At 40.7% G+C, this 26,945-nt stretch overlaps 1 protein-coding gene across 1 annotated transcript in view; it reads right to left on the bottom strand.

Annotated features, from left to right (window-relative positions):
- The window catches only part of slc35f3b (solute carrier family 35 member F3b), a 41,212-nt gene extending 18,048 nt beyond the window's left edge, over positions 1–23,164 (bottom strand). The window contains exons 1-2 of the mRNA XM_030772672.1: positions 23,067–23,164; positions 21,316–21,530 (exon numbers count right to left, since the gene is read on the bottom strand). Coding sequence (XP_030628532.1) covers positions 21,316–21,530; positions 23,067–23,164 — 313 coding nt within the window. The remainder of the gene's footprint in view (positions 1–21,315; positions 21,531–23,066) is intronic.
- Positions 23,165–26,945: the final 3,781 nt, after the last annotated feature.

Raw genomic sequence — 26,945 nt, forward strand, 5'->3', positions numbered from 1 at the left:
TAGTCTGTGTAATCATGGCAGGAATTCACGCAAATTTTCACGCATTCTCTCTAAATACTCAACTATAATCCTCTACCTTACCGACTCATGCTAAAGTAGCGAGTCAGACATTTGCATATCAAAAGATTTTATTATGGCTTACTTAGCATGGAAATATTCCAACTACTGAGAGAGTGACTCAGTTCTCTGCTCATAAAGAACAGCTTTGGTATTTCTGTACATTTTCTTCACTTGTATGTTATTCACAGCCAACAGCTTCCTTCATCTTTCAGTTAATTTGACAAATGTCCATGACAGCCTTTCACTTGACCTCTCAAATAGCCACTCGTTCATGAACTCTCCCTCCATTGTTATCCTGAGCGCCTCATGTCATCCTTCTCAGACAGGCCTAGACTGCCATCTCAAGCCGTCTGAAAGGAGACAGAGCTCCTCTCAGCTGTTTGTCTTTTTCACTGAGAATTGGAGGACAGTGTGGTGACAATACTGAGAACGATCAAAAGATACACCAATCAACATACCCCCACCCCTGAAGCAGGGTCAAACAGAGGACCTTCCCATCCGTTTCTCTCTCTCTCTCTCTCTCTCTCTCTCTCTCTCTCTCACACACACACACACACACACACACACACACACACACACACAGAGAAAGAGAGAGAGAGCTGAAGGGAGATATAGAGAGAGAGTGGGTGTGAGTCTGCCTCTCCTAAGAGGAAACACCTGAATAATTCACTGGCCAGACTCCTCACATACAGTAGAATCCCATTCCTAACTGGGACAAGAGGCTCTTGTTGGACATATTAACTAGCCAGCCCCCCTCTCTTTCTGTCTTGCCCTCCGGTGAATTTATTGGAGTCCTGACCATTTTCCATTGCTTCTCTTCCTTTGAGATTAGCATTTGTTTAGGCTATAGACAAGGAAACCTTTTGAAAAGGATTGTCTTTGATTAAGACCAGTACAGGATATTTAAACCTTAAAATACACACAGGAAGAATCTGGGGACTACATAAACTAATGCATGTCACACAATGAATCACTTGACAAGACATTTTCAAGCTTTTATTCCTTCATTGACAATGACATTTCCATATCCTTAGAAAAAAAGCCCCAATTGCCATCTCCAAGCAGTCTTTTTTTTATCCAGATTATAGTAGACATTTGGCTGTAAACCCATGGAATGAAATGTCACAAATACATGAGCACTTCCCGCTGAGAAGCACAAATGTATTAGGCATATGGTCAAGTAAATGTGATATTCAGATTGGCACCGCTATTAGCTTGTGTTGATGCTAGAAGGTCAAAGGCCTTTGGGTCATCTTCTGAATTCAGGAAAGGGGTTGTCTCACAGAAATAGGCCATGACCCGTCCAGACTTCACAAACCACACCTCATCCTTCTCTCCCTCCGCCTACTTTCTGCAGCAAACCCCTGAAACCTGATGGACAGCAGAAGTAATTGAACTCAAAAGCATCGTGATGAGAGGAGACACCATGGTTGCCAAATAAAGCTTATGCCCTCTAATTCATATACAAATAATGGATATGACAGACATGATTCACATTATGCCGTTTAGGGATGGGATTTTAACTAAATTTTTCATAAGATATTCACTTGATCTCACAGCACATGGAAAAAAAAGTTTCTACAAAACTATTTGTAGAGCATTGGAATTCTTCTCTTGTCTCTGCAGAGTGCTGTAGTTTTATGGTGGCTGTCAGCCAGCACAGATATTCGACGTTATAGATGAGTCTGTTTTTCTGATAGGGAGGAATTCTGTGTTTCCTCCGCTGGCCGGTGTGAGGGAGGGATGCCTGCTGTGATGCAGACTCCACTGTTTGAGTGGGCGGTAGACCTCACATGGTCACGACAGCTCATCCATAATTTACCATAAAGACAGAAGAGGAGAGGAGGAAGAATTCAGTAGATTCCTCTGATAAGAAAACTCTGTGTGTGTGTGTGTGTGTGTGTGTGTGTGTGTGTGTGTGTGTGTGTGTGTGTGTGTCTGTGTGTCTGTGTGTCTGTGTGTCGTGTGTGCACATGCCCGCCTGCATGTCTGTATATATATATGTGTGTGTGTGTGTGTGTGTGTGTGATGTTTGAGGGCTATCAGGCCTTTAAGGGTTCTTTTGCTGTCAGTTTTAATGTATGTCGGTTCACTGAGAATGACTTTGGCCAAAATTTTGTAATTAAAAATATTACTCAGAGTGCAGCGAGAGCAGAGAGTGTGACTGATGGAAAGAGAGAGTGATAGAAAAGGGGGAGGAAAAAAATCAGGTGGGAGAGAAGGAACAAACGAAAGATCCCAGAATGTGAGTCATATCACTGAACACGGAGGAGGATCAAACCCGCATACACACACACACACACACACAGATACACACATACATAAAATTCCACAGACTACATGTCACCCACACTATAAAGCCACAGTAAAGGAGCCTGTGAGGATATGTGTGTATTTGCATTATTTTCCCCTGGCTGCTTTATTCTGCTTTAATATGATGGGTGACACTGAGCCTACTCTCTCCCTTTTTATTTCCACCTCCATTTACAATCCAAGTTTTAAACATGGGGGAAGAAAACAGACAAATCGACTTGCCTCTTATTCACGGGGGGATCTCCTCCTAACAATGCTGGGGTGGTGTTTTCTTTAAAAGATTAGTCAAGCTGAATAAATGAAGAGAGGGAACCATTTTCTAGGTCAATGCTTGTCTTTAAGAGCACAAAAGGATGTTGCGGAGGGTAACGATCTGATCTCTCATTAAGTCTAGTAAAGTTATCAGATACATGTTTTAATTATGAGCTGAATGTACACAAATTCGCTTTGATCTTAACTATTTAGAAATGCACTTAAAAAGCATTGTATTGATACACATGCTCTCTGTAAAGAATGCCTTTGGGTGAGACTAAGTCCAAGCAGTAATGAATGATCTAATCCCAGGATGCTACTTTGGTCTGAGTACATTATTAAATAAGTGAGATTCTCTTGGAAAATACATGGACTTTCACTGGTGTGACCTCTAACCAGCTCTATATTGAAGCTTTGGCCTTGAACAATCCACACTCATACCCGTCTGGGGCCCGTGATGAGCGCACTTCCCTCATCAGGGGCCTTGGAGCAGGGCTGTTACTCCTACCTTTGTCCCATTTATGGAGCTCTGTTTCTGGCTTGAATTCCCCATGGGCCCCCTGGTCAGGTGAGCTGTTAATTTAAAAAGCTTGCAGAGGAGTGTGGGACCACAGAGGTCTTTAAAAAGCCATAACCTCAGCACCCCAAGGAGAACTGTAGTTCTTTAGAGGCCTGAGAACAGCTTCATCTTACAAGTGTGGATCACTTTACACTCAACACATAATCAGAGCTGATTACCAGCAACAAGCCCCAAAACCTCTTCAGCAGATGCTTTCTCTACTCACACGCTCACTCTTTTGCTCTCTTACTGATCAGATCACAATGATTTTAAATGAATTAAATTTATCTAAATATTGCCTTTCTAGTGGTGGACATAACAAACTTCGATTGTAAAAGTATAATGAAATCCTAATTTAGTTTCCTACATGGATTTTTCACGTGCTTAGTTTTGAACGGCTAATGGAATGATAATGACCTAACCATCACATTCCTGGAGGAATTTTTCAGTCTTCTCTTTTAATGCATTGTTGTTTATGTAAAATCAATACATAAATATAAGCCTGTGTTTTTCAAGGACACAGCTGAGGAGAAATGATTCATCCTGTGAGACTGTTATGGGTTGGGCTTTGCCGGTGTTTGAGATGGAAGCTGACTGCAATAAAGGCAATTATCCAAGCCATTCACTTTGACCACTCCGCTGCCATAATGCTGTTTTGGTATCTCTCATCACAACGGTCTGTAAATACTGCATTCTGGCTCCGGCCTAATGGGCTTGGCTTAGAAAAGACAGCTTGCACCTCTGCTCCCATTCAGTCAGAGAGAGAGAGAGAGAGAGAGAGAGAGAGAGGGAGAGAGAGGGAGGGAGAAAGAGAGAGAGAGAGAGAGAGAGAGAGAGAGAGAGAGAATGTGTGTTTGTGTGAGAGAGAGGGAGAAACAGAAACAGAGAGAGAGAGAGAGAGAGAATGTGTGTGTATGGGAGAGAGAGAGAGAGACAGAAAGAAAGAAAGAAAGAAAGAAAGAAAGAAAGAAAGAAAGAAATGACATGTACATGTTACTTACCTACGATAATCACCGATTGAAAAGCCACAGAAACCAAGGTAAGCAGTAAAACCATCAGTTATCATGTTTTGTTTTTGTAACATACAGTGAAATATGAGAAGAAACTACAGGCCAAAGACTGAAGTGAGCCCACAGTCACATTAGAGTCAGTCAGTCATGTGTCACACTTTCCTCCCTGTTGTAACTGCCTGTGAAGATCAAGGCACAGTGATTAGCATGTGTAACTGCAGTGTTTATCTCCCTCTAACAGTATAAAAGGCATGACCTCTCTCTGTTTCTAATATGTTTATAACAGTGCATACTAATTTACTACATCCCCATGGAAAAAATGGTGCCTGTTTTCTCAGTGGACTCACTCATTTTAAACAGAAGGGTTTTAGTGAGTCTGGCCTAACGTCTGGAGAACAGAGATTTTTGTGAACCCATTTTCTGCCATTGCCTGTTCAAGTGTTCTTCAAAACTGAGGCCGTGGTGTGATCTCACTAGCAAATCACTTCTCTGAGCTAAAAAAAAACATTCTTTTCTCACAACGGAAATCTAAGGTTTCCGGACTGCTCCAGGATAGAGCAGTTTCATCACTGCTGATGGAATCAGATTAGGTTGAGTTTCAGCTAAATTCCTTTATTTTAGCCTTAAGCACTGTAACAATGATATATGGTTGGGAGAAAGGAGGGCACACCACTAAGCACTAGCCTGAACATTGAAAGATCGGCTGTGTGAGAACCTTGGCATGACCCAGGTAAAACCAAACCTGACACTGAGGCATCCCCAACAAGAACAGGAAAGACAAGTTCTCTGCAAGCGCTGTCGCAGACACCATAGCTTCAAAGGCTCATGGGAAAACAATTTTTTCACCTCCCTCTCTCTATCTCTCTGTCTCTCTCTCACTCTCTCTCTACTTGCTGCTCTCTCTACTGTTCATCTTGAGCAATGTCTTTCAAAACGTATCATAGCAATCAGTGCGGTTAAGAAACCATACTTTGACCTCAGGGCAGATGCTTCTCAGTTGGCACACTGGGTGGAAAAGTAAGACAATGCTTGTCTCCTTGAGACAAAGGCACATTCGCCTTGCTATTATTGTCATTTTGTACCCATGTACGTATAGAATGGCTACTATCGGAATGTATTTGACCCTCACACAACAGCCAGGGTACAAGTCAGCAGTTCAGAATGACAGATCAACACTACAAATCCACACAGAAGATGAGTCATTTCACTGAGATGCTATTTAAAAAAGGATGAGAAGCCAATCAAGCATATCCTCCCTGCTGGACCAGTCACCCAATCAGCTCATAACGCTGTCCATGGTACTGAGGTTCACTGTTCCCACTGATAAATGCAAGACCACTGAGCCTGCGGTAAGAGTATTCATTTACATTCCTTATAAAGTTTCAACAGCTGGTTCAGATCTCAGCCTTTACTAGCATAAGCATTTTCCTTCCAAGTTATGCAAATAACATTAAAACATTATGTTTATGTTCTGGCTGTTTGAGAGAAAAGATCTTTTTGGCTTTTGATGTACCTGGAGACATGGTTGCTTTTTAAAATTTTATCACTCATTCAATGCCCTTAGTGCTTCCTTTCCTCTAATTCAGACATTATGTCTCTCATAAAATAATAAGTTCAAAAATAATGATCCCAAAATAGTCCAAATAACGGTCCAAAAATTAATGCAAATTATGCTCATATCTATTTAGTGTGATACAAATTGTTACAAATCACTTAATATTCTAAGGCATATTTAGCTGAGATTGTCCTTATTAGACGTGTTTCTATCGCTGATTTAAACAACAGCAACAGAACAGTTATAACTCAACACAACCTCACTCATTGCAGCAACTACTGTGTGGAACAAAGACAGCTGTCTGTGAGCCACACACACACACACACACACACACACACACTGTACGCCATGGCTTTGCAAATCATGGAAATTTCTTCCTACAGCGGCGTTTCAGCTAATTTGCATAAACTTACAAATGACAAATGCCGCAGGAAATCAAAGATTCCTTTACGCCGTAATCATTCCTGTTGTGTGTACATGTCAAAGAACAGCAATAACTGAGAAACCGTCTCATGTTCTTTTTACATTCTTTCTTTTTACATTTACTTAATATCTGCAGTTATATGTAACGAAACCGCTGTCCCAGAGATGGCCAGCATTAGACCTTAGTGACCAGGTCAGACTAAATCATCGGGTCGTGTTATGAGCGTGTTGAAGGCATTAGGTCTTAGTGACCAGGTCAGAGTTAATCTTTGAGTTGTGTTATGAGTATGTTGAAGGCTTCAGCATAAGGCCTAAGAATTCAGAACTGACCTCTGCTCAGCTGGAGAAGAAGGAGTTGTGTGAGGGAGAAGAGGAAAGAAAAATGGGGAATCACTTTACGCAGTGAAATCTGCAGCATTGTCCCACTGAAACTACTTTTCTTCCTAAGCACAACCCTTTATCTATTTAATCTGTTTTCTCTTCCATTTTCCCTCTCTCTCTCTTCTCTGCCAGGTCGCAATTTAAATAACTCTCTCTCTCTCTCTCTTCTTGATGATTTGTTTGTGCTCTGCTTCTTTGGCAACTGACTTCTTGCAACGTGTTAGTGCTGTTAAACTGATGTAATACAAGGAGGACACCTTGTGGATGCCTGGAAAAATGTCAAAATATTTATCAAAAATGTATGAGATCCAATTACTGAACTTTAAATGTACTGTCTTTCCTGAAAAAAGCAGGCAGAATGTTATGTATTTTATCATCGCTGTATATAACATGTCATAAACAGGGTTTTAATCCTAATAATATCTCTTCCAGAGGGTTGAATCTCTGTTAGCATTGTACCACAAAAACCGAGAAGAATGAAATAATAATGAAACAGAATGTAATCACAAAGCAAAACATCTCACTGTGACTCACATTACATGACATCCATCAGCCCACACCTCCTGAGTCAAAAAAAAAAAATTACACCCACTCTTGCCTGCTGCCTGAGCATTTTACATCAGTTCTGTCTGTAGGGGGCACTGTGGACCCATTTACCGAGACCCTCAGTGCACGGCGGGTTACTATTAACACTGGCTCACCACAGTAAATAGCTGATGAAAGAAAAGGGAGAAAATGAGAGGCTTCATTTTAGAGAACAGGCCAGAGACAGTACACTCAAATGTATTGTGGCCAGGCTGTGAGGTTGTTTTGATGCACCGAGAGAGGGGTTTATTGAGGGTAATGATGGGGGACACTGTGATGTCATTATCTGGGTGAAGAGTATGGGCATAATATTGGACCTCAGCCCCTCACCTACACACACACAGACACACAGATACACACAGATACACACAGATACACACACACACACACACACACACACACACACACACTGTCAAATAGTCACACTCCATGTCTCCCTCTCTATCTCTCTTGCTCTCGCTCTCCTCTTTTCTCTTCTTCTCACATACATACAGACTAAGACAGACATACAGAAAGAGAGAGGGAAAATGAGCAATGCACAGAAAGATATGAAGCGTGAGAGAGCTAATGAGCAGACAGGCCCAAGTCACTCAACACACTGGAACACAACAGAGGCATTCAGCTATATTGCTTTCTCATTTTCTCATTTCACTCTTCCACTGCTTCTCTCTCTCTCTCTCTCTCTCTCTCTCTCTTTCTCTATCTTTCTCCTTCTCTCTCTCTCTCTCTCTCTTTCTCTCCTCCACTCCTAGGGACATCATTAGAGAAGACCTGTAATACTCTCTCACACTCCTCTGCAACCCCCCCCCCCCCTTTCTGGATTTATTTTCCAGTGACACCCAGCACTCCCACATGCCACGCAGTAGTGAGTGTGTGACTGAAAGTAAGGCTCCCGGCATGATACGGAGAGCTCCCACACCGCAGCACGTGGGCCCGTGTGTCAGCAGGCGTGTCACACGGCCCAGCGCCTCCATTAGGACCCATCTATGTCATGCTGCTAGGATCTCTGCATGTGTCACACCACACACAGAGGTTTTATTATACACCACGTGTGAAAACTAAGCGCAGACCGTCCTTTCACTTGCCCTGAAACATCTCTTTCATGACATTTGTTCGTGGCTAACGGGTCTTATTACTATCTGTGTTTATCATATTACCCCGATCCTTGAGTCTGATAACAGAGGCAGTCTAATTCATTAGACTAGCCATGTTTTTTCAATCAGAGCAGATTCGCAGCCAGCCACTGTGCCTCTGATCGCTGCAATTAGATCACTGTCGCTGTCCAATCAATTTGTCTGTACTCTGTGAGCTTAAAGGCTGTGCATTAGTTCTAGTCCCTGATTCTTTGTCTGTTGGGAATCAAAAAACTGGAAAATATTGTTTGTATAAGATAAGCAAACATTATATAATTCAGTTAAAAAAAAAAAGAAAATCAGTTCTGAGACTGAATGCCACGTCAATAGCCTTCAGTTAATTAGAGAATCAGATAAAAGATAAGGTTCAGTCAGCAATCGACTTGGGAACTCGGTCGACAGGTTTGTTTTCTGGTGGAGCTGAAATTACATATATCAAAGCCTCAGAGACCTTTGGTTCATTTTGCTCAGTGAAAGCAGCACTAATTACCTGCTAGACACAGTTAGAGACCCACGAGTGGGAAGAATGACTCATTTTCCGGTCACAATCACATTTTGGACAGTACAGAGGAACTATTAATGTCAGAGAGAAACTGCAGGTGAAGTGAGGGCCAGAGGAAATAAGTAGTAGAATAAAGCCACAGGAGTCTGACAAATTGCCATTAGACATGAAAGTCATGAAAGTTAGGAGACCAAGCGCTGATTCACACTGTTACAATCATACACTCTCTCCACAATTCTTTATGATGATGATGATGATGATGATGATGACGATGACAACGATGATGATGACAATGACGACGACGATGACGACCATTACTATTACTGCTACTATTATTATTATTATTATTATTATTATTATTATTATTATTATCATCATCATCATTGCCTTAGTTCATGTTTTAAACTGTAAAAATGTGAAAATAAACCCCATCATCACCCAAGTCTGACTGTTATCAGTAAACCTTACTTCCTGTGAATATTGTGTGATGTCCGTGCTGTGGACCTTTTGTTTCTGAGGAGGGATTATTTCAGAAAAAAACGTATGAAAAACAAATCTTTTTTTTAACCTCAGGTTTGAGTAGCTTATTTCAACATATTGTTCAGGTGCTGTTTGATGTGACAATGTCAGATGAGTTCAAAATGTCCACAGCTCTGTCACGCCTGGTTATGTTTTAATGATGAAAAATAATAAATAATACTTAATTCTTTTATTCACATGGTGTGTTAGAGATGGACTAGCTGATGCGCGATAATCCTATTGTGTGGTAATTTTTCAAACTCCATCAAGTATGAGTCCTCCCTGTTGAAGTCTTTGATCATGCCGAAACGAGAGTGCATTGTACAACCCAGAGTGAATGCTTTCAACCCTGATCAAGCTGGTCTCTAATCAGGCTTCAGCCTGTCTCCTGTCCCCCAGCACTGCAGGTGTTTGGCCCCCCTTCAAAGCAAGAGAGGCAGGTGTGGGATGTCAATAATGAACCATGAACACAAACACACACACACACACACAACCCAAGCTGTACCTGCCCATCAACACAAGAAAATTATGTCCTGGTAAAGTGACAAGTCAAAAATGATGGCGTACTCAAATAGAAAGTATGAAAAATGAAGCAAATTGAGAAAAGTCTTTACACGTTGGTGAGTGCATGAGTTTACCTACAGGATAACAAGGCTGTGTAACAACTGCTCATACTCACAATCTTTCCAATTTCATAGGGGAAAAGATTGATTTGGTGTAGTCTTTTCATGCCGTAAGCCTACCTTCAGAAGCACTTAAATTATAACAACCTGGAAAGCATCTCATTTTGTCAAATATACCGGTACAAGAATGAAAAGTTGATTTATTAATGCAGTAAACTTCAAAAGCCTCATACATTTTCAAACCTTCATATCCCTCTCTTATTCATGAAGAATTCTTTCAAGCATTTTTATTCTTATGCTTCTCTGTCTTCAACACGACCCCTCATCTCTCCATATTTTACTATTCATCTGAAGGGTTTTTTACTACCTGAGCTCTAGTCAATGTGTCATTTTATCAATGTAACTTTTCCACTTTGTGAGTATTATATTTGGGTGCTAAGCAACAGTCAGTAACTGGCCTGACATTTTATGCCAGGCAAGAAAGCCAATCTTTCAGACTTTCCAAAATGCCAAAAGTGATTCTGTCCTGAAATTAAAGCACTCTGTCATATTACCAGAGGAAAAGTTTGCTATGTCATCTCAGTCCTCATTCTCCTCCCTTGAGATGAGATGGGATCTTGGGAAGAGGCTGAGTAATGGTAAATGCTTGGTGGGTCTAACTCTTGATCATGAAAAGCTTCACAATACAGTAATCAGATCCTTAGGGGGGTGAAAAAGAACTAAGTGTCCATTTTTCCCTGAAGCGTTTAGAGCTTCTGTGGCGTACCGAGCCCACTGGCCGACCCAGTCTCATTCTGTATTCTCCCATTGGCTGTCTGCTTGGATCTGTCACTGCAGCTTCCCTAATTGCCTGTTTTCCTCAGCAGCATGGCTGTGCTTGGTATTGTGCTCTGCTGTTGTGTGTGTGGGTCTCGTATGTTGGAGAGAGATCACGACTAACTTTGACAACAGAGTGGATGGGTCTTAAACGGCAAACCGTTCTGACTGACTTACTCCACACCAGTAATACTGACCCGTCAATTGATGTCATCCAATCATCTCTCTGAAGTTCACTGTTATTCTTTTACTCCATTTAATATGACTCTAGAGTGCTTGTAGAGTTTGAATTGTTGTCTTTTTCTTGGGGTATGGGGTCTCATTACAGTGTCTTTCAAAATGTCACCTGTTCAGTAAAATTAATGATCACACCATTCGCTGAGTTTTTAATTGAGGGGGGTTGAAGATTCAAGGTCAAGATTTTTTTTTTAACTGCTGTTTTTGCAAAGCAAATCAGCAGACATTTTGCCAAGCCTTCCAAAGACCAATCATGCAAAAATGTTTCACATTGTCTTGAGTAAATGTCAGAGCAGTTCAGAAGATTCTAATAAAAAAAGAAAATAATATGGTTGTGAACAATTGAAGGAGAAGAATATGACTTTGGCTTGGCTCATAATCATTTGATTATTCTTTCAAATCCAGGCTTGCGTCTTCATTTAAGCAAACGATAAAAGCTAACAATGTATTGTATGTTATGCACAAACAGAACACCCATAAATGTTTCTTTTGATTACCAGATTTGTAATCCACTTGAGACCATAAGGAAAAGCTATGATCAAAGTTATCAGTGATGAAAGACAAGCACGTTCAAAGGCTAAAACAAATAGCCTATTCCTGAGGGTGAAAATGAGAGTTTTGTTAAGACAAAATTCATTCTGGGAGGGATCAAACATCAGATCAGACACTTTTATTTGGACACTGACAGTATGACTTTGGGGGCCCTTGCTCAGCCAGACAGAGACCAGAGTACAGCTCAGTGTATCAGCGCTATCCTACTTAATTAGAGACCAGAGATCAGTCTAAATTACCATTAGAGGCAAATTAACAACAATCACCCCCCTTTTAGTGTATGTCTCCATTAGTTTGTCAAGTCTGGGAAGCTGTCCAGAGAAAAGATGCGAATTTTATCTGCTAACAAAAAGGAGATCCTGAGGTTAAGCGCCCTGAACAGAGGTCTTCTGTCCCTGTAACATTGTGTTCATTTAGCAATGTGCTGAAAGGACAAGCTTTGAAAACAACCAATCTATGGAAAAAGCCATTTTTGCTTACAAGATATTCTTCTGAACTTTTTTTTTATTTTTTCAAATATGGAACAAAATATTTTCAGTTTGACTCTTAACAAGGAGTTCTTGTCCTTCATGGAAAACAAAATGGTATTGTTTTCATGTTCGTGTCAAATTTAATTCAATACATCAACCATCCTGAGTAAAGAGCTGTTCGCTTCGGAGCAGCTACTGGACATGAAAGCCAGTAAAATTGTCTCTCATGGTGAAGTATATGTTTTATATCTCCCAATACGGTTTGGGATCCATAAAGGGACATACAGTCTAGAGACACGATAAGTAGCCTTGGAAACATCTTAAAACGATGTATCTTTTCATTATACTACTTTCAGATTCTCTCTCCTTTCAGTAAAAGTTTATGAAAACACTTTAGCAAACTGAAATGGTTGGTTGCGCTTTGTCACGGCTTTTGAGCTAGTGAAGCAATCAAGCGCTTCAAATGATGCAATCATTCTTGATTGTCCTGCCAGAGCAACAGCGAGATACAAAAAAAGAAAGAAAGAAAAGAGACAGAGAGACAGATCATGGTGTCCTACTCTTGCAGAGATAGTTCTGCTGATGTTGAGGCCTGGTCTCTGAAGCTCACTCATCCACCACACATCACACTGTGAAATGATGCCTCAGCAATGCATCCCCCTGAAAGTATGCCAGTATCTCGCTTTACTTTCACACTGTTTAAATATTTCATTTCTCCTCAAATCTCCAGTGCATGCTTTCTGGACACAAATGATGTGTTGTCCAGAACTGAAAAGGATCCTTGGTAGAGAATAGCCTTTAACAGTGAAATTTCATTTATGGTTAGGCTTAATCGGTGTCTGGGAAAATAGCCCATTGGTGAATGATAAATATGATGACGTAAGTGTTGCAGTAGACATCGTGTATTTCATTTCTTCATGGCATTTCTTCGCAAGCACTCACAAAGTCTGACCTTTTATGGCATGAAGTTTTGTCAGTTAATCGTTCAAGGAAATTTATTGAGTAGGAGTACTTTGTTTCTTACATTTGAAACAATCAAATGAATCTCTTGAATCTGACAACAAATCATAGCATTTGTCCTATTAAAGGTCCAAAATTATGGATTTAAAAAGCAAAAGCCTGTGGTTTCTGGGAAAGGGCAGTACAATCTATACATCTATGATCACTAATGGGTTGACCTGAACCCCACTGTCTGACTACTCTGATATCATCTCAACTTCTTTGGTCAAGCGATAAAACATTGCAAACGTGCAATCATTACTGACTCATTGAGAGTTGAGAGAGAGAAAAAAACACAAAGCACATCTGTTTTTTTGTTCTTTTATTATTATTTGGTCACTTTGACTGGAACATCAATGTCAACCTGTTCTCAGGGGGCAGGGAAAAAAATCAATTGGATGTTGTAGAGTGAGGAGATTTATCTATTTCAAAGCCACCAGTGTTCAATTTTTCAAATGCCTGAAGGTTGAGAGAGGGAGTCACAAATTGAGAGCATTTCCTTTGGTGGTCTCTCTTTCAAACCTTCCATTTTACCCTCAAACCACGCTTTCTTCTCTGTAGTGCGTTAGTTCTGATTTCACTAATTCTGCTTCACTCGTAATGACAGCTTTTGAGTGATTCTAAATTTCTATCTCTACCAGTTACTTTTACCGTTCACATTGGAAAGTCATTGCAGCTATGATACTGTAAAAGTAATTGTGTGTGTGCATGTGTGCGCGTGTGCATGATTGCTGTTAACTGTTCATTATTATGAAAATCTCACAAAATATGAATTGTCTTCCTCTCAACACCACGTTTCTATGATTATAACACAAGCATTTTCTCATATTTTCTATTTTCCACATGGACAGGAAAGGGGCCTCCCAGCTTATATTTCTATTTGGGCTAAAGTGAAAAACCTTCTTTGTTACTGGGGTGAGTCAGGGTTTCATTTAGTAGTAGGACCCTAAGTAAACATAATCAGTTTCCCTGCATGGCGTCTGACTGTCCAAATGGCCATGAATGAGACATCGCAATCAAATAAAGTCATGCAGACTCTAAAGCTGCTGTACTCTCATGATCCCCCTGTTGACTCCTCACATTCACTCCCCCTGCCTTAATGCCTGAAACACGCACACACACATGCACACAGGCATACTCACACACGCGCACACACACACACATATTCAAACAATCTCATTCATACTGGTTTCAATTCCATTGTTTTCCATCTCTCCTCTTGAACCCAGCTGAGTGACTGGGACTAAGCGACTTGTTACACCAACATTTGCAGGGTGAATTGTATGTAGGACATCTGTGCTGTTCCATAACATAAAGGTCTTAAAATAACAATTTTATGGGGACAGACACAATAAACCTACATCTAGCACCTTTCCTCGGTCTTAGAGAACCATAAAAGAAGCGGATAGCAAAGAGTCCTCATCTGGCCTTTTGTGTTTCTACAAAGAAAACTTTGTTTGTCTCTTATTTTCTCAGGTACAACAGTCAGATCCATACTATTCCCAGGGTAAACACTGGCTGAGATCAGTTTAGTTGCAGAGCTTGCAGCGCTGAGAGAGTTACCCTGGGCCTGGCTCTCTTATCTGCTGCTGAAGCAGATAATGATGATTGAAAGAGGAGGGTCACAGTCACACAGGGTGGTGGTGGGGCGTGAGAGGACTGACCTCATTTTAAGGTGAGGAGAGAACCTTGGGTGCAGATCGATGACGTACGCTTTGATCAAAACAACCAGCACGAATCCAACAAATCAAGATCGAGGGGGAGATCGAAAAACAGTGTGGTGCACATAAAAACAAGCACCCAAATAAAGTTACAGAGGGTAAAAAAAATCCGCGAGGCTTATCGCACTAGCACGGCTGAATTATCAAAAACAATTTTCTTATCTTCTTCATTAGATACTCATATCCATTTTTTTACACCAGTCCCACTGTCGCCTACTAATGCACATCAGAACAAACCAGCGGTTGCTAAAAAATTCCTAGTGATGAGATTTCGGACAAATGCAAATGCAAAAAAAAAATGTATATTCGTGATGGTGATTTGAACTGAGTACTGACCGAATAGAAAGTCTGTTCATGTCCATATTGAAATGACTTGCTCTGTTTCCACACGACAGAATTTTCAGCCCTGTAACTTGTCTCCCATATGGCTCTCACACTTGGTTTAAAGAACCTTCTGGATGAAATGGAGCTTGACTCACACGCTAAAAATGAAAGATGAGTAAAGCAGTTGATTTGGACTAAAACGGAAAGAACTAAGAGGACTGAGTGAGTTACATGATGTATCTTAAACTTTTTTTTTTTTTGTCTACTTGCTTTTCAAAAACATGAATTTTAGAGCCAAAATGGCTCTCTAAAAGATTCACAGTGCAAAGCATATTAAATAAATAATGTATGCAGCTGCTACTAACTGTATTAGCACATCCTGATGAGTTTCGTGTTTTGTCAATTGAAAAAAAAGCACATTTTATCAAAGTTGGTCCTTCTGGCTTGGAATGAAGGACTACAGAGATTTTTCACACTTTAATGAGTCTGTGCATTACAAGTATTAATAAAGAGCAACAAATGTGCCCTCAAAGGCAGATATTCTGAGTCTATGTAGTTATGAACTATTCCTTCCAGACATTGCTCTATTATTTATAACTCTAGAATGTCATCTTATCTGGGGCATTTTCCCCATGTATCATTACTGGGCGTTAAACAGTTAGCATGGTTCATGTTTTTCATATATACACAATGAAAAACTTGGACGGAAGCACTATCAGGAAATGCAGGTCTTTAAAATCACAATCAACACCTAATGTTCGGTTATACAAGCAAACCCACAGATATACCTTATGCACCTTTTACAGAAACCATTGTGTCAAAAGCTCCTCTGAGAATTTCCCGTACACTCCCAAAAAATAGGTGGATCGACTCAAAGGTAGCTCTTTATGTTTCTTATAAGTAAACAAGAGATGGATGAAGAGCAATGGAGTAATGCAGTGTTAACATTCATTGTCCTCTGAAATACATAAAAAAAAATGTTCAAAACTACATGGGCTGTAATTTATATGACTGAAATATTCTAAATATTTTTGATTTGTGATCATAAAATGCTACAGCACTTGTGGAACATCTGATAAAAGCCTAGTCTTCAAAAATATTGTCTGTATTGACTCTAATGTTTGTTGTTACAAACATTTTTTCCCCATCTGCCTCTCCTCACAGTAATTTCCTCTTTATCATTTCAAAGAAACACAATTTGTTTGCATTAAGAAAACATCAAAAGCTTTGCCTTTTATGAGTTTGAGGTTGCGGTTCTGTTTTCGTCTTATAGTTTGCTCCTCAAAAAACCAAGAATCCTTTGATTTTTTTTTTTTTTAAAAAAAGGGCAAACTCAACCATTTAACACAGCACATGAATCAATTATTCAGTTAACAGAGCACAGAGGGGAACTAGTTACTTCAATTTCAAAGATGTTGTAGGAGAAATCGAGTAAACATACATTTGTTGTGTGTCTCTAACCTTCTGTATAGATCAGGAACTCGGTACTGAAATGAACAGTACTGGCAGTCCTTGTGCGAACTACAGTAGCAGTATGGTTTGGCTGTGATGGTTGGTTCACTGCAGGCGGACAGGAAGAAATGTGGCAAAGCTGGACATTGGTATTCACATTGAAGCTCTAGTGCTCTTCAGCTGAGTAGAGTGAATAGCTCAGGTGCTGAGGAACTACAAACTGGGACTGTCAGGATCATCTGTGCAGCAGTTGTATGTATTTGTGTGTGTGTGTGCGTGCGTGTGTGTGTGTGTGTGTGTGTATGTGTGTGTGTGTGTGTGTGTGTGTCTGTTGGTGGATTTACCATTAAACAGTATTGAAATACCATAAAACAGACCTGAAATATATTTCTCAGATTGGAGAACTGTAGCACATAGAATATGAACTGGAAGCAAGCTATGAATTGTGACCAGACAAATGCTTTTGATCACTTATCTTATTTTTCATTCAATTTTTCATCCCATCCACGGTTAAGGCAGACTCTATGATCTATACCTGCAGTCTTTCCTCTCTCTCACTCTCTCTCTCTCCATCCTGATAGCAGATAAAAGGCTGACAGCTCTGAGGTTAATTACAGAGCACCCATCCAGAACTTGTAATGACTTAAATAGATCTAGAGAAGAAGGGAAAGAAGGGAAAGGTGAAGGAAACAGAGATTGGCTGAGTGAAGAGTGATGAGATGCCTCGTCTTAAAGTGGCTGTATTTCTATTACAGGGAAGAGTGAGCACAGAGGAGGAGGAGAAACAGCTGCAGTCGTCTGATAAACCTGAGAACTTGGGAGAGACAGAGAGAGAGAGACAGAGAGGGGGGGCCAAGGCGAGAGAGGTAGGGAGAGACCTTGTGTCTTTTAAAATGAGACTGTGTACAGTTTCATGGCTTTCCCTTTATCTCTCTGATGGCCAAAACAGCTGGAAACAGGATTCTGTCCAAAGTCCAACATTAAAACGGTCACAAGTGACGCTATAGCTACAACAGATTCCATAAAATAAAAATGAACTATGCAACCTTCTCTTCTCATATACAACTCCTCTTTTACACAGTTTTACACAGGGATAAAAGTCTACCCTTCCCACCCTTAAGTGGCCTCACCAATTCATTAGACAGGTGTTGACAGAGAAAGAGAGAGAGAGAGAGAGAGAGAGAGAGAGAGAGAGAGAGAGCTTTGATGTAACAAGTAATATCCCTCTGGAATTTCACATCATTGATCTGTTTGGAATCTGTAGCCAACATTATCCCTCTGCCATGAAAGAAAACAGAAAAAAAGGAGGGAGAGGTGATATATGGAGAAAAGATAATATTCACACAGACCCGCTACAGATCCACTTACCTGGTGGAAGGACAGATAAATCAGAGACAGGTGTGTGGTAATATATGGTGCCCTAAATAATTAATTTACCTCATCTTACCTAACATGAAAAGGACTCTTGTGCACTGAATAAACCTCTTCTTCAGTCAATAGGTGGCAAACTACATTTTCAATGGACATTTCTCTTCTCTGACCCAGACTAACTGAAAGAAACTGGAACACACACCGGGTAACCTACCCTCTGTGAGTAGCCTACCATGAAATGAATCGTTCTATTGAAAAGATTTATTTTGGTCAAGCCTGAGGGAAACATTTATGCCAGTGACAATAACAATGCCCTTTTGTTTTAATGTGCAGTTTTAAAGGTCTGGTAAGAAGAAGGGCAGATCAGTGAGAGGGAGTGAAACTTGTTTCATTAGACACATGAACACAGAACTGGTCATTCAATTAGAACATAACAGTATTTAATTGGTCCTTGAGTCAAACCAGCACAATATTCAGCTTTGAGAGAGGTAAGTACTGTCTCTCTCTCTCTCTCTCTCTCCTTTCTTTCTTTCTCTTTCTTTCGATATTCCATTGTCTCACTGGGTAAAGATTTTCTGCCACCTCTCTGAGGTTTAAGTTTGAAGAGTGGACTGAAGAACTTTAGTGGACTGAGTGGAGATCCACTCTTCCACATTTCAAAGGCAAGTCAGGTAACAACCCAAGCTCTCTGATCAACTGAACCATGGCTATTTGCTATTTATTAAATAAACACATCATCAGATCAAATCAAAGTCAGTATTCCTGCTCCAAGCTTCCACTATCCCAACGGATATAAAGTCAATGCTGTTGACTGTATTGTTCTCGTCAGAATATCCACTGATATGAAATATTCATGTTGCGGTGGTGAACGGCCCATGGGCATACTTGTGTTTTTCCCCAATCCAAAGCTGCATCATATACATGCTGCAGCGCTCTTAAATATGCATGATGTTGGCAGGCACTCGGTCCTGATCAAGCATCACTTCTGTAAAGTTGTCACCAGGGAAGCGTCGAGAGTTTCGCTGTTCTTATGGACAGTAAGTTTCTCTGTCTCTCAACCACTTACAACAGCATAATATAAAATAAAGTGAAATGGATGTTCCTGTGTTATTCCATGCTATTTTGTGTTTGTGTGTGTGTGTGTGTGTGTGTGTGTGTGTGTGTGTGTGTGTGCGTGTGTGTGTATTTGTGTGCAACTGTATAATCATATGACAGGTCCTCCTCTCCTCCTTGAGACTCTGCCTGGTCTCTGTGTATGTGGGGCTCTAGTTGACTGAGCTGGATGGAAGCTCATCGAATGCCATGTCCGCTGGTGAAAAACAAGATCGTGCACTCTCTGTGTCATAAAAACAGTCTGTATTTGTCACTATTAAACATTAAGTAACTGCTTTTCACAGGGGCATTATCATCCAGTGTTTAAATATGTGTAACATGACGATAAAGTAATCTCATTAAATGGATTTCTTACCACATTCTGAGAAACCCACATCTGTGTCCAGTACATTGCATGCATTTCAATACCTTATAAGGCCTATCTTCCAAAAATAGATTGCAGTAAGGAAATGTAAGGACGTCATTCGACGGCAGGGAGAGTCACTGGAGAGTCACTGTTTGAACCAATCTCTGTAAAATGCAGTGAGGCTGGAGCCTGTTTATACAAACGGGAAAAGGGAGGGCTGACAAAGAATGGGATGGGATGCTCCAAAACCACGCTAGAGGTGCTGACATGGAACAGACTCTTTCCACTGTCCTGCGAGCAAACATTCGTCAGAGGGTCAGGACATAGCTGACAGTCTTCCCGCGGTTTAACACAAAGGCTCATGATGCTTACCATGTCTGCCGAGAAGAAGCAATGGCTTGCGTGCCTTTAAACACCGCTGAACCGTGTGTTTTGAGAAAAAAAATAGATAAATAAATAAAAGTGTGTATTTAAGACTCTGGGGCTTGTGGGGAAACTCTGGCTTCATGCATATGAGAGAGCCTGAAAATGAGAACTCTGAACATCCTTCTAAAAATGTTTTACTGTATGTGACAGGATATATAATGAATTATGGCAAGAGGAGTAAAAGCAGTGAAGAGTTTAATCCACCAGGGTGACTGAGACAACCCTCTCTCTTATACTATGCCTCAAAGGGAGGGAAAAGGGAAGAAGCGCTCTCTCTCTCTCTCTCTCTCTCTCATTCTCTCTCTCTCTCTCTCTCACTTTCACTTTCTCTCTCACTTTCACTCTCTCTCTCTCTTTCTCTCTCTCTATCTCTCTCTCTCTCCTTCTCTGTGTATATATATGATCATGATTGTCAATCTCTTTCTTGGTGAAGGGGCCACAGTTGGCCTTGTCTGCTCAGTATTATTCTCCAGTGCTCAGTCCTGTGTTTACTAAACCCCTCAGCACTCAACCAATCACTGGCCTTATTTCATACCCGCTGCAGCCTTAAACAATCACAATGAAAATGATCATGACACTGGTACTTAAAGATGCAAAACAAGACAGATAAGAGCATAGAACATGGATTCCAATTTGCCCCTCCTCACAGTGCAGTGAAACATATATATGTATTTACTATATTTTGATATATATTTCACATAATGACCGCAATGCCTTTCATATTTGCTTGCCTTTCAGAACTGTTATAAAACTGTTTGATGATGCACTGAAGCATTTAGTCATAGTTGTTTCCATAAGTAAATTAGAGATTAAATGCTTGTCCACTTGGAGGAAAAAACACACACGCACGCACGCACACAGACACAGACACACACAATCTATTCTCTGTATTGTAGTGTCAGTCTGTCTCTCAGTGGCCTGCAGCACTGAGGCAGAATATAAACCCACCAGGCATATACACAATGGATCCCACACACTGCTACAGTCCCTTTATCTCAAGAGAGAAGCTTCACAAAGCATGTGTAAACAAAATCAGGGAGAAGGAGATCTCCCAAAAGCAAGAAAATAATACCATGCAAACACAGTCTGCTCTTAAAGCTAGCAAGATGCCCACTACGTGGGTTTTTTAAAGCTAATCAAATACCTGCTTGATCTATGCCAGTATGCATATTAAAAAGGATTTATTTAGTTTATCCAAACAATACACCTTTCAGTTCCTATTTTTAGCAAAGAACACCAATGTCAACAAACATTTTAACCACTTTTTCAAGACTTATTCAACAGAGAAGGGAACATGGGCTCTGCATCATGGCCTCTTTCCGGTTCAGTCTATGAATGACAGACAGTTAGCAAATCAGAGAAATCAGACTCCTTTAGCAGACTAGCTCAATACTCTCATGCAACTTAACCACTCAATATATCCAAACACTGTCAGTGACAACCCTAAATCTCAGGGGATATCTTGTAGTCCATCAGAACTTCCCATTTTGCTATTTGGGATTCAGTAATTCTAAAAGGACAAGCAAAAGACAGCAATACGGTGATTAAAATGTAAACTAGTCGCATTTCTTACTGTTGTAGACTGCATTCCATGGTTGGTAACCATAATAACCAGTGATTCTCAGGATCCTCTCTTCGATTGATGCGCTATTGATGTCCTCCACCGACCGTGACGACTTCAAGTCCTCTTTGATGGATTCGTCCACCACCAGGTACTTCAGTTGTCTAAGTTGAGGGCTGATATCTGACAGCCGTCTAGGACTCACATCGGGCGATTTCCGCATACCGCTGGAGGGAGAAATGAAGGGAATGACTGTTGTGTTGTTAAACGGCTTCAACGCCAGGTGTGGCCGCGTGGCAAGCCAAAGGGACCCTTTCATAACAGGGGTGATGTTTTATTGCGCGCGTAAGGGGCAGAACTCGAAGTTTTTTAAAAAACACACACACACACACACATGTACAGTTCTCTCTAAAGCACTCAACGGCTCCTCTACTGTAGTAGATCTTCTACGGCAATGGCTGATCTTTTTCAGTGCAAGTTAAGCTTACACACGCGCACCCCTGGCAGCGCATGTAACAGTGCAGGGGGAAATGTGCATCTTTCACTGGCAATGCGCTCGAAGGAGGCAGACAGAGAGAGAGTAAGAGATGTTAAACGAAAGTGACTACAGCACAGCACAGCACAGCACTGACTGGCTTACTGTACATAACTGTACAACTCCCATTAGACAGGGAGAGTTGATAGATTACCAGGGGTTTGTCCCAAATGGATCAATTGATTAAATATGTGCTGAAAAGGCCAGGGCAAATTCTATTTGACAGACATCCCATACAGACCCCTCTCCCCCAGCCCACTGGTGCCTGTGTGCTTCACTAATACCTCTGGCGATGACACCAACCCTGCTACTCTTTGCTCCACTGAAATGTAAAGACGGTGTATCGGATTTCCGTAACCGTCTGTGCAGACTAAATCGATTCTTGTATTGTTTTGTCACTGTAAAATCAGTTTATTTTGCTGCCGCCCGCGACCACCGGGAGGCGTTCACAAATCAGTTACGCCTAAACGGTACTGAGGCAATTACGCATCATTTTGAACTTGGATAACCCCCGCAGCCCTCCTAAAAACTCTTCTGTTCACTCATAGAGAGTACGTTTGATTATAATTTGCAAAAACATGTTTAACTTTTCGTGTATGTTTATTTTATTTTATTTCATTTTGTTTTATTTTCCCTGAAATATACTGCACAAGTGGGTTCATTTGTGACGTATGCCCGATGAATTATGTCTTTAAAAAAGCATAAATTTAGTTTATATAGCATATTCTATTCCTAAACCGTTCAGTAACTTTAAATACAACTGCCCACTCGTCCATTTTGGACACCCAGAAACAGGATGAGCCTTCTGGTGACTACAAGATACCTGCGCATGCTGCAGCCGTTGTGGGGACAAACCGAACGATATCTCCCTTAGATAAAGACACTGATTAAACAAGGACAATTTCTCGTTATTACTTCTTAAAACTTAATGTCCTTTACTGTTTTATTTTCAAGAAGATCTTACCTTTCGATTTGAGAAGGAATTTACAAATCTGTGACGCATGATTTAGCCTGTTCATCTAACTAACCATATCAGTAATATGGTTAGCAATGACAAACGGTTAATAGATTATAGGCTGTTCATGTCGTGGTTTATAGTATTACAAAGCATTGCATGTAATCACTTGAAGTTGTACAATAAGACAGGGTGGCCTACGTTACATTCAGATGTATTTACGATAAGCTACATCAGTTTTTCTAATAAAGTAACTGTTTTCAAAATTCTTACATGGGCATCAAAGTTGTTGGAGGTCCCAGGTAACACATGCAGTCCCGCCGAGGGCGCCCGACACGGTCCCAAACTGTACCCTCTCCATCCCCGTACATCGTACCCACAAATAGGGGCAAAGCCAGTCAGCTACGGTAGATCCACTGCTCCCACACGACAGACGCCGAGAAATAACATAGTACCGCTGTCTCTCACCCACACACTCACTCACACACATGCCGTGGCATTTACATATTTCCACACAGATAGGCTCTTGCGCTCATCGTCCACTAACTAAACCGGCATCACGTTGAGCTTAACAACAGCACCACCTGATGGAGTTAAACGTTCAGTGTTCAGGAGAGTTTGGGTAAAAAATGGGCTACGATGTGACAAACCCCTCACATGAAATAATCTAAATTGCTGTTACGGTTTGTGCCGTGTCAAGTCAAAACCCTGAATGACTTGACTAAAAATGCGATTTCTTTTCAACAGAAAAGGTCTTCTTCTGCGAAAGAACTGTTTCAGTCAACCATTATGACTGTGAATTAAGGACAGGGACTCTACTTAATTCACGTGCATATGAGAGAGCATGAAGATGAGCGTTCAGAGCATTCTTCTAAAGAGGTCTAACTACATGTGACAAGACATACAATTACATAATAAATTTAGGCAAGAGCATCAAAAGCAGTGAAGAGTTTCAATCCACCAGTTCAACTGAGACAACTCCCTCTCTCATACTACAACTCAAAGAACTGCAAAAAAGCTCCCTCCCTCTCTTTCTCTCTCTCTCTCTCTCTCTCTCTCTCTCTCTCTCTCTCTCTGTTTTGTGTAAGATGAATACAGACCGAGATGCGGAAGATATTAACGTGTTGAAGTTACATAATCACCAGTTGTGTATTCTGAAAACCGGACCCGTGTAATAAAGAGGTGATTGATTGTAATGTCCATCAGTAATCCCACTCTAAAAGTCTTCAGTACAACTCTCAATACATCTCTCATCTCTGTGCTTCAGCCATGTAACAGATCTCTCTCTCTCCCACGTGGCAAAAGTACATTTTTTGTCCATGTTTGGGTGTTAGGGAGATTATTATAGTTCAAACAGAGTGCTGTTGTGTGTTCAGAGAGGACTGTCTGCCTGACGGAGAGGGCCGGGGGGGGGGGGGGGGGGGGGTTCTATTTTAGCAAAGGGGAGACATGGACAAGCTATCAAGGAGATCTCTGAGAGAGACCATGAAAAAAAAGGCATGAAAAAGAGTAGGAGAGAGAATGATGGCAACAAGAACAAATGACATGAAATGAAGGATAAAATGTTGAGCTGAGTACAGTTGAAAGGGACAGATAGAGTGTTAGGAGAAAGATCAAGGTTTGAGAAAGATAGCAGAGAGGATACAAGAATGAAAGATGTTTCTAAAATAGAACTACGTTTTTTTTTTTTTTTTTTTTAGATAGAGCTAGAAATAGAATTTACGGTGGATTAAACTGCGAGACATACACACACACACACGGTTTGAAAGTAGCTTATGACAGAGAAGACTAAAAAAGGAGTTGGAACAGGACTGAACTAATTTAAGAAAGATAAACTGTTCAAATTATGAAAGAGGCAAGAAAAACAAGGCCCTGGTCACCCCAGGCTTTTCAGAATGAGGGATGGGATGCAAATGGGGCTTCATTTCTCATGTCCCTGGTGCATTGTGTTTTCTCCTTCATCATAGTTCAGTTTTTCTGTATACCTGTCTATTATTTGTTTACCGAAAATGGTTCTTTCAGATGGAAAAAAAAACTATCATTCAAATGGCTAAAAATGCGAGATATTTTCGGTGCTTTAATTTGTCCAGCACATGTCTGTGTTTTTCAGCCAGAACACAATGTCCTCATACATCAAGTAATTTCACAAAAAAAGAGAGAGAGAGAAAGAGAGAGAGGGAGAGAGAGAGAGAGAGAGAGAGAGAGAGAGAGAGAGAGAGAGAGTGAGAGAGGGAGGGAGAGAGAGAGGGAGAGTGAGAGAGACAGAGAAAGAGAGAAACAGAGAAAAAGAGACAGAGACAGAGAGAGGGGAATGGCCAGTGTTAAATGGATGTGATAAAGAGTTATTTTAAAACTGAACCTTCATGGAGAGGGCAGGCAGGGGCTTGTTACCATGCTGACTGTGTGTGTGTGTGTGTGTTCTGGCTCCAAGAGCTGTGAAAGAATACTTGGGAGACTTAGGACTTAGCTGGAGGAAGAGATCTTTCCCCTGAGTGCTTAGTTTTAGTATATTAACAAACCATTTTTGATATCTTTGATGATGATCTCTTCTTCTTGGCAGATCAGACCTGACTCTGTTCTCTAGACCAAGATGTTCTGTCCTTCTGTCCACTGGGATACATCACTGACCTACTGACCCTCCAGTCACTACCTTATGTATGGGCGACTGGTTTCTTGTGGATTTGACAGGAGGTTATTTTCTCAAACTCAAATTGGGGCTGGGAGGGACAGGAGAGAGCTGAGTCCTGACAGGTGGAGTTTGGGATGATTGATGCTGGACGCACACACACTCACCAAGTACATTCAGGGCAGCGCAGAGAAAAAAAAGGGTTGAGTTTTTTAGACTTTACCCCATAAGTTTGCAGCAGATTTAAAACCGCAATCATTGACCTTGTACTAAAATATATGTATTGGATCAGACGTGAAACACGAATGATGAAACAACCATATAAACACTATATGAACATGTCCTTTTACTGAACACGGAAAATTGAGTCATTCTTTGCATATAGTACTGCAAACTGTCATGTGACTTTCTCAAGGCAAAGTAAAATTGCTGAGTGCAGCTTCTAATCTCTTATCTTCAGAGATCAGAGATTAGAATCCCATATTTATAGGGCTCTCTCTGTTTGGTATGATAAAAAGAGAGTTTCAGTTGCTAAAAATGAAATCAGATCCTATCAAAATTACTTCAGTGGTCAGTATTCCATGGCCACAGATCAATATTTGGACAGAATCTCTCCATCATGTGTTTGATTCATGTTGTACATTCAGCTGAAGCCTCTGTACCCTTCAGATGTGTTTGTATTTTTAGAGGAGTGTGTTCGTTGCTTGTGTTGTCCTATATTCCTCACTATGTCTGGTTGGTCATATGATCTGTTTGGTCATATATTCAGGTCACTCACTGACAGTTGGCTTAAAATCAAGATGCTCCCTTTTTCCCAGTAGTGGGCTTTCTGCTGATAGAGTTTTAATTGGTCCTTGGGTCAAACCAGCACAATATTCAGCTTTGAGAGAGGTAAGTACTCTCTCTCTCTCTCTCTCTCTCTCTCTCTCTCTCTCTCTCTTTACACATACAAATACACACAAACACACACACTCACACTTCTACTTATGTGATATCCTCATACTGGTAAAACAGGAAGACTGATCTGTGTGTGTTTTGTGTATTGCCTAACATCTCTCCTGTGAGACCTCATGCAGTGTTCAGGCCCAGAGAATGACTGAACCCCACAGAGCAAAAGAACCAGAACAAATGGATACAATGTCATTCTATTCCCATAATGCCCCAAGTCCAGACATAATCAAGGAATCAGACAGCAGGTCTATCAGAAAACCTCCAGATTAACCCAGATTGCAAATGTCTTTGAAATTGAAGGCTGTCTCTTACAAAACAATCTTTTTTCCTCAAGGTAATGACACAGAGCACAAGTCAGAAGCATAAGTAGGTTTCTAATCATAATAACACACAAAAAAAAAAAACTATGAAAGGGTCCATTTAGAAGTATGAGAGTTTGGAAGACAGAGTGAGGAAAACAATTTGTTTTCTTAAATACCGAAGCATTCATATATCATGGAGGGCTTTCAGTTTAAGTTGTTTTCGTTCTATAGATATCTTTATATATTTTTATTACTTTCAGACAAAATGTTTAA

Source organism: Chanos chanos, chromosome 4 (genome assembly GCF_902362185.1).
Source record: "Chanos chanos chromosome 4, fChaCha1.1, whole genome shotgun sequence".
In the NCBI taxonomy this organism is placed as follows: domain Eukaryota; kingdom Metazoa; phylum Chordata; class Actinopteri; order Gonorynchiformes; family Chanidae; genus Chanos; species Chanos chanos.